The sequence below is a fragment of the Haplochromis burtoni genome, unplaced genomic scaffold (assembly GCF_018398535.1).
Source record: "Haplochromis burtoni strain Fernald_Lab_line unplaced genomic scaffold, NCSU_Asbu1 Contig_18, whole genome shotgun sequence".
NCBI lineage: Eukaryota > Metazoa > Chordata > Actinopteri > Cichliformes > Cichlidae > Haplochromis > Haplochromis burtoni.
This window is the reverse complement of record NW_024582379.1, coordinates 2,805,489-2,824,055: the sequence shown is the minus strand read 5'-3', so window position 1 is coordinate 2,824,055 and position 18,567 is coordinate 2,805,489. Positions and strand designations below refer to the sequence as shown.

The 18,567-nt window shown below is 41.8% G+C and overlaps 1 protein-coding gene across 4 annotated transcripts in view; it reads left to right on the top strand.

The window, feature by feature from the left end:
• Positions 1–2,723: 2,723 nt before the first annotated feature.
• pcsk5b (proprotein convertase subtilisin/kexin type 5b) overlaps positions 2,724–18,567 on the top strand; it is an 84,023-nt gene continuing 68,179 nt past the window's right edge. For 3 of the 4 annotated variants that reach the window (XM_005916237.3, XM_005916238.3, XM_042218370.1), the window contains exons 1-3: positions 2,749–3,411; positions 7,046–7,150; positions 17,711–17,863. In XM_005916237.3, coding sequence (XP_005916299.1) covers positions 3,232–3,411; positions 7,046–7,150; positions 17,711–17,863 — 438 coding nt within the window. In that variant the 5' untranslated portion in view covers positions 2,749–3,231. Of the gene's footprint in view, positions 3,412–7,045; positions 7,151–17,710; positions 17,864–18,567 lie in introns of all 4 variants that reach the window. The other variant, XM_042218369.1, reaches the window with a different exon arrangement.

The window sequence follows — 18,567 nt, the reverse complement described above, 5'->3', positions numbered from 1 at the left end:
AAATCATGTGGGATGTTTCCCTGTAGAAGTGATGGGCTCAATGCTGAATGAACAAATTAGCCGTGTCCTTGTTGAATGAAGCTTGTTGGCTGCGGTTTCCTGTTGAGGCCTTCTATTGTACTGTATCGTGGAGTCCCCCCCCCCCCCGAAGTTGTGTTTGGCTTCAAACACGCGATTCACCCTGTTATTCCACTGAAGAGGCACAGGAATGCACACAGGAATGCCCCTCGGAGTGTTTGTTGACACTCGTGTGACCGCTCCGCTCTCAGATGTCGACAAAGACGTTTTGTTGGGATTCACTCGGTTCTCTCCCTGGAGAAGACTCTGGGAGCTGTGAAGCTGTCACGCAGGATATCGGGACAGCTAAGACCTGAATGGAAACCAGGGGGCCCCATTGCTCAAGGCTGTCTCGTGACCTGGATGCTCAATTTTGATGCCCAGATCAATTTCTGCTGTATCTTGTCTCCTCTTCTTTTCTCACCCTGCTGAATGGAGTGCGATCAGTGGATCTGCCTTTTTAACTCGCTTTCGTCTCTATCTGAGCGTGCCGTGAGATGGTCTTGTCCTCCCGCTTGTTGTAAGACGTGGCAGCGGGGTCCATTCAGCAATAAAATTGGCTGTAATTAGTGCAATTATGCTGATTTTTACTTGTGTACCACTCAGAACAGAGTTTTCAGTGCGAACAGAGACGTCGCCAGGAAGCTGCTGCAAAACAAAAACCCATCAATCAACAAGGACCTTGAATGAAAGGCTCAATTCTGAACACATTCCACAATGACAGCGTTCACTCGGCTTTGACCTGGGCTGTGATCTGGGGGGCCATGACATCTAGAGCTTCACTGATATAGAAGAAAATGTGCATTAAACCAGTATTGGAGGAAGGCACATAATCCCGACATACAGCAAAGCGGCAGTCGAGCATCCAAAGATGTAGCCGAAGGCAAACCCAACTCAAGCGAACTAACCTAAGATATTTTCGAAACAATCCGCACGGCAAATCATTAATCGTGACGTAAAGAATCATCAAACTGACAAAACTAAAAGAGGGATTAGGTGTCTTCTGTAAATAAGAAGAATATTTTCTTTCTGGATAAATAATATTTACACATCTGTGGTTGTTTCTCATTGGATGATGGCTGAGGTGAAGGTCATAGTTTGCTCAACTTTACGTTGGCATGTCTGTGTCAATATTGGCCAGAGAGACTGACAAAGCATGCATTCAAAAGCAGATTTCAAGGTGCGGGAAAAACGAGCTGCATCCAAAGTATAATGAGCCATCTTGTTAGCTGGTGAACTTTTCAGGGTGAAAAGTAAGGGAAAAACACCACAGCTTTTGAAATGTAATACGCGGGCAAACATATAAAAATCTGTCAGTCAGGGAAAGCTTGCGAAACGGTCGATCGTTAGAAAACAGCACTCCCATCGGAGTCACCAGATGTAAAGTGCACACTCCTGTGTGTTTTTTATAAATTAATTTGCAGAATATCAAAAGTGTAGATTGTCATATCAGGTCCAGTGAAGAATCTCAACATGTTTCTTTCTACCTTTAAAAGTTTGTCTGTGTTTTTTTGGGGGATTAACAACCACATGAATCCCAAAATCAAGAAAACAGACATAACAGGTAATCTGCTGATAATACTAATCACTTTTGGGGTCAGTTCTGTATCATTATCATCCCCAGCACTGTCACGGGGACTCCAGAAACTCAAATGTTTCAAGTTCAAATGTATTTATTTGAACAGATTTAAAAGAGGATCTGACCTACAGTCAGTCATAGCCATTCATCCACTACTCTTATAAAATATAAATAAATATATAGATATCAAGAAATGAGGTGCGGCTCAAGACATTTGCACAGTACTGTACACATATATATTCAAAGTATTAGCTTTAAATTCCTATACTTGCATACTTGCAAAAAGTGTATATTATTCATACTCTCAGTGAGCAATTTTAGCCATTTCCCATATCTCCAATATTGATATTTTAAAATATTGGATCCAGTTATGTTGGCTGCCTATTTAAACTGTTCTTTAGCAAATACATTTAAACCTATGCCTACTTTAAGCAGCACACTTCCTAATTACTTAAAAAAAATCCATATAGTTCTATATTTATATATTATATTAACAGTATATACATCAAAAACATTTTGTAAGATACTTGTTTTTTGATAAAATATTTAACAATTAATAATATTTTAAATAATGGATCCATATTTTTTTTGCCTTTCTGTCCCTAAAACATTCGTTTTAGATAACTGTTACCTTTTCTGCTCAAAGCTGCTCAGGCTACCTTAGTTAAATAAGGTTCTTTTGGGTTTTTTAACTACTAATTTGTCTACTTAACCTCCAGGCTACTGCAGTAATACCCCCCGGGGTACTTGCTCCACCAGTTAGGAAAATGGAAAATTACCCTAAGGTACACATTAGCGGATATGTTCACTCTTTGCAGTCACAGTGTCTTTTGTCAGTCAATTGATGAAAAAATCAAAAGTAATTAAAAATAAAGTTCGATTTCTATAATTTCCACTCGACTTTGAGATAATTAATTCTTAATTTTGAGAGGGTATTGAGTAAGGGTGAGGGGGCTCTTGGAGGAATCCCTTGGAGCCCCCGGTTTGACCCCTCCCTGCGGCTGATCTGCGTCTGGCAGACAGGCGGGCAGCGGCGGCGGATCCAAGCCGAGTGTCTTTAAGACCCAGCGGAGCTCGGCAGGGAAACCCCGCGGCTTGAGTTGTTTCTACTCTCCAGAGTGTCAGCTAGTTATTTGTGGGGAGGCGCTGTAGCCATTTCGCCACATGAAAGCCCGATGAGCTGAACGAGCAACATCCGAGTTGTTCGTGGAGAAGCAGAAATCAGCTTTGAGGAGCTCTGCGCGCACACACGTACGCGAACTTTGCGCGCAGAAGACGCACAGCGCTCACACACTCACACTTCCTCTCTATCCACCGTGGAAAAAGAGAGAGAGAGAAAGAGAGAGAGGGGGGGAATAGAGAGAAGACGCACGAAACTTCCAACTCTCCCATGTGAAAAAGAGAGGTTTGAAGATAAGGTGTATTTTTCCCCCTCGGACCTCCTTTCCTTCCCCATTCCTCTCTCTCTCTCTTTCTCTCTCTCTCAGTTCTTTTGCCGGGATATTTGTGTTTCTATGAGAGCCTCTCTCGGCGAGAAGAGAAGTTTGGTTGTTTGTCTGGTCGGCGGAGGAGGAGGAGAAGAGTCTGTTTAAAAGATGGTCCACAACGCCGCTTGGAGAAGAGGCTTGCTATGCGTCCTGGCGCTCTACCTCGGCTTTGCGTCCCCGCCGTGCAAAGCTCGGATTTACACCAACCATTGGGCAGTCAGGATAGCCGGGGGACCCGAGGTGGCTGACCGGATAGCGGAAAAATACGGCTATAGAAACATGGGACAGGTATGTGTCTTACTGCTTATTGATCCGGTCAAAGTTGCCTCTAATTTGTGTCTCTCTGTGTTTTCGTCAACTCTTAAAATTGGGCTTAATATGCCTCTTCCAAGGCGGCAAAGTTGCGCGATTAAACCTCAAAGTCTGAAGTCCAAACCTGAGCCAACTCGGGTTCTTTTAACTCTGAAACAGACCAGGGAAGGAGAAGCTTTAAGGAACAAAGAAAGTAGACCAGCTGCAGGATGGCACAACAGGTGCCTCTTCACGGTGTTTCCACTGAAGTCTCATGTGCTTGGTCGTTTTGCCACCCCAGTGACGGCTAGCGGTGCTGTTTGGTTTATGAGCTTGGAAGTGACTTCTCTCTCTCTCTCTCTCTCTCTCTCTCTCTCTCTCTCTGTGTAAGATTTCACTCAAAAGTCCCTGGTGTGTGAGCCAAACACCATTTTATATAGTAGTAAACGGGGCTGCTCAAGCTGTTTTTGTTTTGTTTTTTTCTCTTTAATTCCCCATACTGTACATAATTCCATTGTTCAAGGCCCTCCAGTATCGATTAGATCAGCCGCATCAGGCCAAAAGCAGGTGCCATTGCTTAACATGGTGTAAACTAACTCCTGGATCCATCTGGTGAAGACCATACACGCACAGACACTGGCTTCAGATGTGCCTCTTTCTTTTTATGTTTTGTCATTTTATTGGTAAACACCAGATGAGGAATTTATCTGTTAACTTGGTCCAAATGTGGTTTTAGGAAATGTTTAGAATTTTTTTTTTTTTTTTTTAGCATAGTACTTGTTTTGTTTTGTTTTTTTAACAAAAGAGAGAAGACACACAAATGTGGACCTCACACATACAACTGAACTACGTGGGCAGTTCAAGCCTGCACATGAAGACAGCATGGAACAGAGGGGGCATTCTGACAGGTTGTTGTGGGGTAGTCCAGTCAACAGCTATTGAACCTCCACCCCTCCACCTTATCCAGCCTGCCCACCCACTATACACCCTAGAGAGTAGGCCTTAATGGCCTCGTTTATCCCCTCTCTTTGACGGGAACTAATGTGTGGACCCCCCTCTTTCTATACCACCCCCATAGGAATTTTCCTGTGGAGTGGAGTGGTGGAGTGTTGCTTCCAACCCCCACCATTCGCCCTAATTTCCATCTCAATACAGGAAGGCTCACTGGACTTTGACACCTCATAGACAAGTTTTTACTTCACTTCCTGGTTTGGGGGTCAGCCGAAAGCCGCTCCCATGGGAGCGATAGCAACACACTTTTGGTTGCCTAATGTGAACTCTGACACCCACCCAGTCCTCCTGATATCAGTGCAGCACTCATGTATGTGCATGAAGAACTTAAGCTGCCAAGCGTTTGTAAATCAAAAAAAAACTTGCTGGGGCTAGTAATGAAATAATTCTGGGAATAGCCACTAAATGAGATGGAGTTTAAATTTGTGAGGGGGGGGGGGAAGATGAATGGATAGAAAACAGTGTGGCGGACAATATGGTCTTCTTCACAGGGTTGGAAAGAAGAGCACAGACAAAGATAACCACACACTGGGAGATGGGAGAAGGAGGGAGTGAAAGAAAGGACGATAGATGGACGGATGGATGAAAAGAGTTGGCATGGAGAGAGGGAGCACCTCGTTGGGGAATTCTGGGTAATCCTCTTAACTATGGAGCCCCCTTCCCAGACTAAGACACTGGCTAAATCAGCTGACAAGGCCTCAGACGTGGATCTCTGTTAAAATTGGTGTTTTTTTTTTGTTTTTTTGAGGAGATGAGAGAGCCCGTGAAAGCCACTGGTCGTAATCTAGAGACACACATGTGCAGGAAGCGTGTGCATCATGACATCAACGACATGTTACATATTTTGTGCAGTTTGTAGTATTTGTTAAAGGCATCAGGCCAATGAGCATTGTTACTCTAGAGGTAACTAAACAAGTGCAATGTCTAGAGTAACACCTTTGTTTTTGACAACGCTAATAATCCAAACACATGAAACGATCAGTTTTCCATTGAAAAAATGATTCATTTGATTATTGAGCATTGTCCTCGATTTGTTTGAGAGGCCGTGATAAAGCTGCAGTGTTTGCACCGTGAAGCAAGAAGGTGTCAAAGTACCGCAGTGTCTCAGCCTGTGTGTTTTGTCCTGAAGTCTTTGTCCTGTTATGAGACATTAGTCTTACAGGTATGAAACATTAAGGTCCAAAGGGAAAACGCGCATCACCTTTTGGCATTTCTTGGTACTATTGGTCATGAAATATAGATGATATGGAGATTTATTGCTTCTAGTGAAAAAGGTCTGGAGAAGTAAGACATCATGAATCACTGATGAAGTGTTTTTTCTGCAGGACTGAGATGTGTAATTCCCAACAGTTAAGTAGAAGTTGTGATTCACTGTTGAATTATTCCGATAAAATTTCAGTCTACCGTAATGTGCCTGCCCATATGATCACACAGTCATATCTAGAGCAACAAGGGAAGCCATATTTGTAGGCTTAGCTGTTTTTCAAGTTAAGATTGAAAACGCACGCTGAAGGTTAGATGTTATACTGAAAGTCATGGATTTATTGGCACTTTCTTGCCTCTCATTTTATCCATCTCTACTTTGGAGTGTGTGTCGGTACATGAGCCGAAAGCTGATCTGATGGGCTCTGTGGCAGTGGAAGGATCAGTGACATAGCACAGGACCCTTGGTAGCCATGACAGTTTGATCATCTGAGGGACTGTTTGGTCTTTATCAATTATTAAAACTAATCACCGACCAGCAGCTTTCCGTCTAACATTGTCTGTCTGTGGATCCTCTGTCACTCAAAATCTTTGTGTGTGTGTCTATCTGTACATTTGTCTGGCCTCTCTGTGTTTGTCTGTTTTCACTTTACTTGTCTGCCCCTCGCTGTCCCTCTTTTTTTTCTTTTTAAAGTTCACAGCCTTTATCCTTTATCTGATTGATTTAAGAGCCTAAATGTGGTTTCTGTATAATATCTGGGAAAAAACAAATATCAAGAGAGAAAAATGTCATTATAATTCAAAAACATGACCTTTTTTAGAAAAATGTTTTGAAATACTTAAAGCTATGGTGGTTCTCAGCCTTTTTAATGATGACAGGCCCATATTCTTTCTGCAGCACTGCAACAATCGTGCAGCCATAAAGAGTTATAAAGATCTATTTTAAACAACAATGATTAAGAGCCCTGAAATAATGACGGTGGCTCACTGATACATCCTTTCCACAAGTTCCACTTGTTTTAGAAAACAAACAAAAACGAAACTAACTGTTAGCGGTGCCGCAAAGCGCTGGGTCCAAAGCTTGAACCTCTCATGTCAGTAGCTATAAGAACAGCTACGACAAGAAGTTCACAGATGACTTGCAGATACTATCCAACTTGGTTTTCCTCTTGTAGACATAACCCCCAACTTATGTTACTTCCGCCGCTGCTAACGTTCAAACCAACCATTGTGCGCTGGTTCTCTGACAATATAGTCTTGCTCTCAGCAGGGAATAAATCAGCAGTGAGAAGATGGCGAGACCTGCGCCTTGACTTTAGAAAACTGTGAGCAGCATTAAAAATGAAGCTCACTTTTTAGGAGACTATAGCAGAGAAAGGCATAGTGGTGATGAATAGTCTGTTTGTGTGTTTTGCAGATTGGGGATCTCAGAGACCACTATCACTTCTTCCATAGTCGGACTATTAAGAGGTCGACTTTGTCCAGCCGTGGTCGCCATAGTTTCATTTCCATGGAGCCTAAGGTAAGTCTGTTGTGCTGTTTATGAAAGATTGAGCATCAATGTTTCTTTTGTGCTGAAATGATACTGTAGGTAGTTTTATATGATCTTAATTCAAGTTCCTTTTCCTGGATAATGTGTGGTGTTCAAATCTGTACAAAGTTCACTCACTTGTGATGGAGATGACTGATTATCATCAGGTGACTCAACTGAACAAACTCCATCCGCTGATGAAGATCATGAGGTTCTGTTTGCAGTTCTGGAAAAAGCAAGTGGACCTTGAGTTAAGATGGTTTTAACTGATAAGTTAAATATTAACTTTTAGCATACACTGAGGACCTTTTGCCAGAATTGAACATGTTTTCAGTAGATTTTTCATACACCTCTTACAAGGGCTGTCATCTTACTCTGCAGTGGTTCATCCTGCGAACAGCCAAGTGAATAATGATGAAATCTGCCTACTACTGCTTTCAGTTTGAATTTGATGAGGTTAAAGGAGATAAAAGAAGATTAAAAATATAATTTTCCTTGAAATAAACTTGTCAACAGTGTTGACAATGGTTGATTCACCGTACTCCAGTACTGGGCTGGACCCCCTGTTTCCTTCAGAATTACCTTAATTGTTCATGGCACAGTTTCAATGAGGTGCTGGAACCATTCTTCACAGATTTCGGTCCATGTGAACATGATAGCACGGTTGGTGTAGATCGATCTACTGCACATCCATGATGTGAATCTCCTGTTCTACCACATCCCAAAGGTTCTCTACTAAACTGAGATCCGGTAGATTACTCAAGAAAGTAGTTTGAGATGATCAGAGATTTGTGACATTGTGAGCAAGAGTGGTAGGATGTGGAGTACTTATGTGGAACAATCATAGTTGAACCGAGAAAGGGGCCGTAAGAGTACATCTTTCACCGTTTTACGATGGTGTGATTGTACTTCTCTGTGAATAGTGCTCATAGCCTTTGAATATCAACGATTATAAAACTGAGTTCACATCTCACTGTTAGGCAGTCGTGTTGGGGGAAGCCTGCAGTGAGCTGAAGAAGTTACTTGAATAAGGGATGAAACATTTCTTCCACTGAAAACTCAGCTTCCAGATGAACAAAAGCAACTTTCTGGGATTTCCTAACCTGGATTATTGAGCATGCCTCAACATATTCAGCAGGTCACCTAAATTGTAACTGGATGCAGTGAGTTGTGAGTTAAGGTGTATCTAATAAAGTGTCCAGTGTGTGTGTGTGTGTGTGTGTGTGTGTGTACATATAGCCACCTACTTGTCAGAGACCAGGGGTCAGAGTGGAGCCCTAGTAAATCCAAATTCAGAGAAATTCTAAACTTTTCCGTCCAAGCGTTGAGATCCCAGTGAAGCCACAGCTGCTCTGTGTTTTCCTGATGATAAACCGACAGTTTATCTTGATCTCAGCCAGAGGAACCTGGTTGTGGCAGATCAGATGGCACAACTCTCCTACAGAATCCGTCACGGACAAAACAAAATTTTTCCATGATGGTTGTGGATCATCATAACACAACGTGACATAATCATAAATCAGAATATTTGATCTTTATTATGAGGTTTGTTTTTTGGTTTCACATCACTGTGGGCAGGATTTCTTTTGTAACTCTAAAATACAGCCTTAGTAAAGTAAATAACATGCTTTTGTTGTTGTTGTCGTCAGCTGAGAAAAAACTTTCCGTTTGAACAAGAGTTTGATCTAAACCGCTGTCAGTGCTCTTCTCGTCACTTCATCGGGTCAACAAAGCCGGACCGAATTACACACGAGGCCTCCACATCATAACACTGAGCTTTATCAAAACACGGGGGACAAATCACTAAATCAAACCTGTTGGTTGTTCACACGATTGTACAATTGTCTGCTCCTCTGATGTCTTGTTTATGTTTACAGTAGATTTAAAAAGCCTTTGAAGTAAAAGACCGTTTGACTCGTCCAAGGCATGTGAAACCTCCTTATCTCACATTTTGCATATTTTTGTCATCTTAGTACCTGACTCAGACTTGTTGATGTCTGCCTGTTTGATGAAGCGGGTCACTTTCTTGAACAGGCTGGGACTTGATCCTGAGGAAACAGGGCAGCGATGCCTCTTACAGCGTTTACATACAGCAGCGGCGATGTTGCATGCAGATTCTGAACGGCGAATAAATCTGTGTCGGACTCATAAATGCACGGCGACTGCTGAAGAATGATGGTGATGGATCAGTGTGATTACTGGAAGACGGGATGAAACGGGAAGAGGAGGAAAAGAAAGAAAAGGAGCCGTCTGTCACCTTCTTTACCCGCTTATCTGTTATCCTGTTTCATTGTTTCTCTTCAGTTTCCTTTCTCTGTATTTTTGGGCCACTCAGCTGTTTTTTGTTTTTTCTGTTCACCTGCTGTCATCACCTGTCAAGAGCTCCCTCTTTTCTCACTGTTGCTTTCTGTGCACTCGTCCCCCTCCCTCTGTCTTTGGTTCTCTTGCCCTCTTGGGCCTGACACTGTGCCACGCTGGAGGAAGGTCTGTGTCCGGATGCCAGCTGGCTGGGAGACTGAGAGATTTAAAAAAAAAGAAAAGAAAAAAAGACTAGATTAGAGAGAAGAGGTTAAATGACAGAAAACAGAAGATTGCCTATTAGAATGCACGGAAGAAGGAGAAAGATGCATCGGAGACACAGAATAAATGAAAAGTGGAGTGAAATAGAGCTGTCGGTGTTTCCCTTGCTGACTGGCTGTCCTTTTTGCGGACCTGTCTACGAGGTTTGGGATCAACGTGACAGCCAGTTTGGCAGCAGCGAGGTCTGGCATTCTGCTAATGATGTTTTGCAATCAGGTTTTGTAATAATGACAGCCGTGTGTGTTTTGTGTGTGGGTGAGTCAGAGGGGTGTAGCGATGCCGTGAAAGGCGCACCCTACCATCCACAGTAGACTCTGGCACACATGTTACCATGGAGATGAGGCACAGCACAGATTACCACTTTATGGCACCCGCCTAACTGCAGTGTCACTTGCCTCTCAGGTCAAAGACCGCTTATTTTTCCAGGCTGTGAGAGGGCACGTGGCGTCACCTTGACCCTTAAACAAGGACAAACAGGAACAGATTCTACACGGACATAGTATTTGCGGCACCGCGAGCTGACTTTCCTTTGTAGTCCATGTAGTATTGATGAATCCCATTTGAACAGCTTTTGACTGCATGGAGGTGAACAAGGAAAAAAGGGAACACTGAAATGCAATCTTGAAGCTGTTGGCCCCTGATGCCACGTAGCTTTTTAAAATCGATTGACAGTCGTAAACAATGACAAGTGGACTTAAGAGGAAGTATTGTCCCAGATATCTGCTGGCTACAAAGGAAGCTCTGAAATATTGGCTCTGTCTACAGAGGCTAAAGCATCAGAGGGTTGCCGATGGGATCCTAGATTGAGTTTAGTTCAGCTTGGCACATTTCCTATAAACGTGGATGTTGTGGCTGTAGCTGCTGTAGTCATTTTGGACTCCCAGGATGAAGAAATCTGGGAAAACCTGCAGAAAGTATTTCAGGACAAGCTATTTGGAAACATTTTAAAAGCTTCTTGATCAAACATAATTTGTTAAAGGTTTTGCATCCTCTGATTTCTGTCTGGAGTGCGACACAGTTTACATACACGAGAACGTAGACGACTGTCAGTGCTGTCGCAGGGGAGAGCCTGCGCCGTGCTGTATCTGTGAAAATATGCATGACTGCATTGTTGTTTTTGAACGTTACTTTTGGCTTATTTATTAACCTTTTTTTTTTTTTTTTTTTTTTTGCTCCTTCTAAGCTGTCATTGTAATTTCACATCAAAGTAGGTCAAAGAAAACTTTTGATCATATGCTGTTTTGGTGCTGGTGGCAGATGCGATGCATGCCGTAAGTTCTTTGTCTTACCGCATAGAGAGGTCATAATCTTTACTCTGTTTCATGCCCCTAAATATCAACTAGGAGAAAAAATGTTGACACGAGAGCCACAAGTGTAATTGTTGTAGTTGCACAGCTGGAATCTGTTAGTCGTGTGTGGACATATCTATTTTTCAAACCTGGCCTTAACAGGCTCTCTGCAGCAGAAGTTTTCTTCCACAGTTGGTTGTGGAGCGTCTGAAGTTTAGTACAGATCAGTACACCCTCTTTCTGAGTAGATATTTACCCTTCTCTACCTTTTGCCTCTAAGTGGCCTCTTCTCCAATCCCTGTACTTCAATTCAAATGAGCAAAGTTGGGAACAAAAGTAAAAATAACTTCAACTTTGGAAAAGAAAATATCCCAACATCACCAACAACAACTTGAACTGTTGATGCCAAGCAGCATGGATACATGCTTTCATGTTGTTTATGCCAAATTCTGTCCCCTAACATCTGAATATCACAGCAGAACTGGAGACTCATCAGATCAGGCAACATTTTTTTAAATCTTCTGTTGTGGAATCCGATATCCTCTTTTTAGCTGTTCTGACCTGACAGGAGTGGCACCCAGTGTCTTCTGCTGCTGTAGCCCACCTTTCTTCTTGGTTTGACCTTCAGCAGGTGGTCTCTACCATGTCTATATCCCTAAATGCACTGAGGTGCCATGCCATGAGCAGCTTAACAAGTGTCCCTAATTAAGTGGCTATCTATACGAACTTGTCTTTTTGTATTAAGCAGTATTCGGCATGCACCTTGCTCAGTTCTGCTGACGCATGCTCGTGAGTCATTCATGCTGGGAGTTCCAAGAGAGTTTGGACAGCCGCAGTCTTTTCTCTTTTTTTGTTCAAGTACACTTAGTCTGCTTTGCCTGAAATCTATTTCCAGACATTTCAAGTTTACTGTAAACAACAATTACAGCACGGCAGTGGTTGTTTTCTCCTTTTGTAGTGTCCTTTTGATGTGTGCGCAGAGATTAGTAGGGAGAAACAACTGCCGAACGCCTTCTAGCTGAAGGAGCACGGTGCTTCCAGCCGGTTTCACTTAGAAAGGCTCTTGTTTACTTGAAGTCATCTATTCAGACATGTGCATGAAAACTGAGAGCCAGGTGTGGTTTGCAGCTGAATCCTCACTGGGATAGACTAAAATGCAAAATGGCCGTGACAACAAAATTAAATTTGAATGTTTTATTACTCTGCCACATCAGGACAACGGTTTACCACATAGTAAAACTACCAAAATGAGCTGATATCTACTTATTACACTGTTAAACAATTAAAATATGCTCAGTGTTTTTTCTCTTTTGGCTCACAGAATTTTTTTGTTCACCGCACAGATGCCTTGCTGTATTCATAGATATGCAGAAGACGAGGACGCTCATTGCATTACGGAGACGACATAGCTAGTGTCTGGACCTCAGGGATAATGTGCATGCCCTTAGATTTTATCAGACTCATCTTAGTCCCAAGTACAAATTTCCATTAGGCCGAGAATCCTGAATTTTTAGTTTGAATTTGTTTAACAAATGAACCATTAAAATAGTCTAAGCTTTGAGACGAGCCCCCACAGCTGGCCGTGACGGCCCACGCTGTTTGTGATGGCCGAGTTTGGGCCGAGTCTCTGAAATACCCCAGAGAGAGGACAAGAACTGGTTTCTCATGTTACTGCAAGGGTTTCACTGGGTGTTTTTTCTCACTATCCATTAGCTTTTTTTTGCCTGGAGCTCTAACATCGTCACACAAACAGCAGTAAAAGTGGATCAATTTGTTCCCATTTGTTCTATTGAAGTGAACTCTTCCCCAGTTTCCCCTGGTTACTGACCCAGCCAGCTAGAGCCACCTGCAAACCCTTATACAGAGTGAATGAGAGTGAGAGCGAGGGAGGGAGGGAGGTTGGAAGGGGGTTGGAGTGGGAATGAGAGAGAGGGAGACAGAGACAGGCCATCTGAGAGAGAAATGGGCACCTGCAGAGAAGAAGACTGAAAAATGCAGCGAAGGAGAGGGGGGGGGGCTGACGAGGAAAGGGATTTAAAAAGGGGGAAAAAAAGGAAGTGAGATAGGAGCGGGAGTCAGACTGGGAGTAAAGGCAGGGTGACAGAGGTACAGGTTCTACCAGATCATTCCTCTGCTACACCAGACTGCAGTTAAATGAATGGAGGAGGTCGTTATGCCCCAGAGCCAGCCAGTGAGTTGGCACTGACACAATGGTAGTGATACATGGGGAAGTTTTAGAGGCAATAATACGGGCGATATTGGCTTTGTTTGGATAGGGCCTCGCATTCATGGCACAATTGATGCGGATAACTGCAGGCTGTTATCAGTGAGTGATTTTTAGCAGACACAATAAAGGATGGCATTATTCTCAACGACTTCAGAAAAAGTGTTACATAGGCCGTTATCTGCCTCTGGTAATCCAGGAAGGGAGAGGATAAACATGTATTTTTAATTTAAAAAAAATAAAATAAAATCAAATCCCAGTAAAGAAATCCAACATCAACTGTAGCAACAGCAGTGGAAAGTTTAAAATATTTTCATGAAATAGGTTGTGGAAGAGTTAAACACGCACAATATACAGCGCAGTTTGTGAAATGGTCTCGACCTACTCTGTCAAGTCTTGTTTCTGGACATGAAAACATGAAAACCAAAATCTTTTGTCTCTGAGCCCCATTTTTCATCTGAATGATCATAAATCTTTGTGTCCATGTACATGAAATGAATATTTTCCATTTTTAATAGGCGGCTGGAGGCGTTCATGGTGCACTTGGTCATTTTACCGCTCACAAGACCCAAGTTAAAGCTGTAACACCTCACAGATTTTTAAACATTGTAGGGTCTATGCTTACTTATAGACTATACTTTCATATTATTTACTTGGTTAAGTTTAGCTGTTTAAGAACAATTTGATTTTGGTTAGGAATTAAAGTACCATCACTTTTTATTAGTATTATTATTAGTATTATTATTATTCTTTTAAATTGCAATGGTGACGCATCTCCGTTTTGTCTGGGCTAGATTCATGCCGGAGACACAAAATACACTCCCTGTTGAAATGCATTACTCACAAATTTGCACTGACTGTTCCAAAAGAATGTCAGTTCTTATCCGTGTACACAAACAAATGATTAATTTTTCATGGATTCATGTTTTTCTTGAAGACCAGGCTTTTTTTGTTGCTCCTTAAGAATAGAAGTAAATGATATAAATGACTATGGATGGATGGGTGCCATCAGTCTTGAAATTATGATGCCAGTGTTGGCATTTCCACCTCTAGACCTTTAAGCTGAGCCTTCTTCCTTGGGATGTAAAGAATTTGTATACAAATGTCTGCGATCTCATGTTGACATATAGCACCCCCACAGCCAGCACGCTGCCACCCACTGAGCTCTTATTGTGTTAATAATGCAGGCATAGATATGACACACAGATACTGAAAGTAAGGCATATGATTTATGTTACAGACCCTGCAGTGTAATGCTGCAGGGACGCTACTATGTTAGCAAAGCTGTGGTGAAATACACGCTTCATCTGAGCAGCTTTTTTCGTAACCAGTTTTTAAATTAAGGGCAAGTTTTTGTGTCGGCGTGAGCAGCACAGTGTAATTGGAAGATGGTGTAAGGATGTGCTCATGGTGTTTGTGCTGTTTGATGAAAGCTGTAATATTTAAAGCTCACCTCAGGTAACCTTTTAAAACTGGGGATGCACTGGGATAACAGAGTTTACCTCTTTTCGCAATCTAGTCATGATCAAGGGATCTACAAGGTTGCAGCTGCCTTGACGTTGTTGGTCAAAGTTGGCTTAAATAATTTTTTGCTTTCAGAAATATTTTTGAATCATCGTAGCCTTCATAAAGAGGGAAAAAAGAGCCCCTTTGTCAATAGAATATGTGAAATTAGCAAACACCAGTCTACAAAAATGCCTCATCTAGAGTAATCTCCAAAGACGTAGTATGGTTTGTGCTTCAGCTGAGCCTTTCTCATTCACCACACTAAGCTTTTAGGTAGCAAACAATACTAAATCCCAGGAGGTGGCAGGTTCAGTGTCTTGCTCAAAGGCGCTTCAGTAGGGTGTACACTTGCTGGCATGCAGAAGCATTTTAAAATTCCAGCTCTGTGGTTGTTGACCTTGTTCATTAAAGCCACTTTAAACTCTTTTAGATTCCTCTGAATGTGTGTTTCTTGCCCCGCGACATCTGAGACAAACTTCAGCAAAAAATGAATTTATTGTTTTTGGGGGTTTTTTTTGTCATTTCTTGAAGCGTTTGCGTCGCCCCTGATGGCGGTGAAGGAGGATTTACGGGTATACACGGGGCAGATATCCATGCAATTTGCCAAGTTGCGAACAAGAGCAGTTAAGAGTTACACTGCTGATCAAAGATTGTGGTTGATGGTATGCTAATGTATGCAAATTGTAATGATACACCAGTGGTTTTGCGCAGACACACTCACGCACAATTCTTGATGACAGTGTTGTTTTGAGGCTAATGGTCTGTGTAAACGGTTGCTTTGAAGCTGATGGTCCTGATAGAAGTTGGAGTGAAATGAGCTGAGACCTTGGCAGACGGGAGAAGCATCATGCTAAAGTAAAATTTCTCACTGGGTTTTTTAAAAAATTGTTTCGTTTCTACACTTTATCTTTCTCTCTGCGCTGGTTTGCCATTTCCTTTTCCTTTCCCATCTTTTTTTCTTCCTTATAGGAGGTCATTTATTGAATTACATCATTTGCACTTTATTCCTTTCCCTCCCTCACAATTTCTAAAGAGGTACATACTCAAGTTATTAAATCAGTTATTTATAAACTCAATTATCCTCCCTTCACTTGCTGTCGTTTGGTCTCTCTTGCTATTTGTTTTCCCTTCCCTTCCAGCTCTCTCTCTTCTTTCTTTTTTTATATTATTGACTCTCCCGGGACTCGTTCTCTTCAGCTCTTTATCGCCTCTCCTCTCGTCTTATCTTGTCTTGTTGCCTCGCTCTCAAACTCTCCGGAGAGAGCCTGGCAGATTGTTTCAGTGCATGAGACCAGATAATCACTCTGCAGTCATTATGTCAGCTATTCTCTTCTTCTCTCTCTCTCTACTCCTCCTCTTCCTCCTGTCTGCTGGAGCTCTATTGATGTGGAGAAACGCTTTGTCTTTTACAGTCGGACATAGCTCAATAAAACCTCAGATTTCTGGGACTGTCGGGGCTGAGCGGCAAAACAAAAACACTTGCGGTGTGAAAATTATTCTGTCTATACAGCTAGAAACAGAAGCTGGTGTGGCGGACGTCTCAGAAGAATTACACACTTTTGTAAACTCTGTATAAAGAAGAACTACCTTGACATTTCGTGCCAATGTGCACCGTTCCTCCGTCCCCATAAACTGTTGCACAATCGTGTTTGGGTGCAAACTCGGTGCCGGAGAATCCCTGGATCATTTATCACACAAATGTTTACGTCTCAGAATGAACTGCTCTGTGTTGTGCCAGTCGCATACCTGCTAATATTTCAGATTCTGTGTTAACATCGCTGGGTCCGCGTAAACTTCTGATCGGGCCTTCTCAGACAGATGAAGTCTTCTAGACTAAACACAAGGTTTGCGGGTTTAAGAGGAGCTGACCGGGGCAGCGCGAGTGGGTCCAGCCGTCTCGTTCGGATCCAGGCAGCACGGATTTTGAAATCGGAAAATTCCGCCTCAAAGTCTGAACGAGGCTCCTGCCAAGGAATGCCTCTGCGCCTCGAAGCGAGCCCATAACATTTGAGAGATTGATGTTACCTGTGAGGCCTTACAGCCTTTAGTGCGTATGTGTGCATCAAATGTCCTAATAAATATAGATTAGAAATGAATGATATATATATATATATATATATTAAAATAATATATATTACATATATATATTATATATATATAATATATATATATATATATATATATAATATAATAGCATATTTTTATTATATATATATATATATAGGTTGTATATATATATATATAGGTTGTATATATATATATATAGGTTGTATATATATACATACATACATACATATATATATAATATTATATATATTATAAAATAAAATTCTTTTTTTTTTAATATTCCGTAAAGGAGAAGTGAACTGATGAGCCCACAGTAACACTGACATGGTTAAAATCTCTCTTTAAAAATAAATCATGACTTTGCGAGTCTTCCACATCTATAGTTTGCTTTTTTCTTCTTTTTTTTTTTGGGCTTGTAGTGGCTTGTTTTACTTCAGCAGTCTTCATTTGTTCACCTTTTACCACATTTAAAAGAGGAGACAGCACATAAGACCTTATTACGCTTATTTATAGGCAGTCCATTGGGATAAAAACGACTTTAAGGCTGAGCACCAAAAGAAAAACACCCCCTTAAGACTCAGTAGATTCGTTTCTGTCTTGCTCGGTTGCGTACAACAGTATAATGTAGTTTAGTCTCTGTAGGTGGTTTCTTTGTTTTCCCTCTGCGTGTTCATCACATAAGGCAAATAAGAGGAAACATAGACAATGTATTTGCACTTTTTCTTTTTTAAATCCTCCTAAAATGTTGCCTCACCTTCAGTATTCAGTTCATTGGAACTTCACCTGTATACTGGTTGTGTCATCTCCGAAGTGATTCTGCTCCCCTGTTATTATTGTAAGCCTCCTCAATTTCTTCTATCGCCTGTCTCTGTTTGTGTGTTTCAGGTGGAGTGGATACAGCAGCAGGTGGTGAAAAGGAGGATCAAGAGGGATTTCAAACAGGCCCCGCTCCTTTCGCTGTCAAGCCCCGCCCACAGCAGCCCAGCCCAAAACAACATATTCTATAATGACGCCAAGTGGAACAGTATGTGGTATATTGTAAGTCCAGTGTATACTTATTCCAGGCTTCCTCTCTGTTTACACCAGACAGAAGAATATAACAAGGGCCCATGAACTCAGTGTATGCAGCATCTAGTCTGCTTGGAGGATTGCATGCTGTTCTTTGCCCACATTTATCCAGTTTGTGGGTCAAAGGTCAGGTTAGGTCACGGCATTGTCCTGATTACTGCAGTTGAGCTGAGGGATTTGTGTGTGTGCGTGTGTGTGTGTGTCTTTGTTTGTGTCTTATAAGAATGAAGAGTTGATATAGGATTTTTTTTCCCCTATAGAGAAATGCTTATGCATCCCCACAAAGATGTTTCAGAAAAATGAGCAGAGTTATAATGGGTATTTCTTTTAATTTTTTAAAAAGGGATTGCTTTTGCAAAAATATAATGGGGCTTTGATGACAACTATTAGGGAACGATTGCTCTCAAATAAACATTGTACATTTTGGCCTCTGCTTCACCATTCCAACCTGTGCCTTGAAAATCCCGGCATTAATGATGAAATTTAGCTTTTATCTGAACTCTAATTGGAACAAGGAGATTGAGGTTCTTTGTTTATTTGTAAGCATTTGTCACAGGAATGCCCACACAGAGGCGTGTACGTGTCTCTGTGGTGGGGGGGGGGGAGATCCTTTTTTTTGCTGGCTTATCACTCCTGTTTGCATACACCTTGAGATCATTGCTCCTTAGTTATAT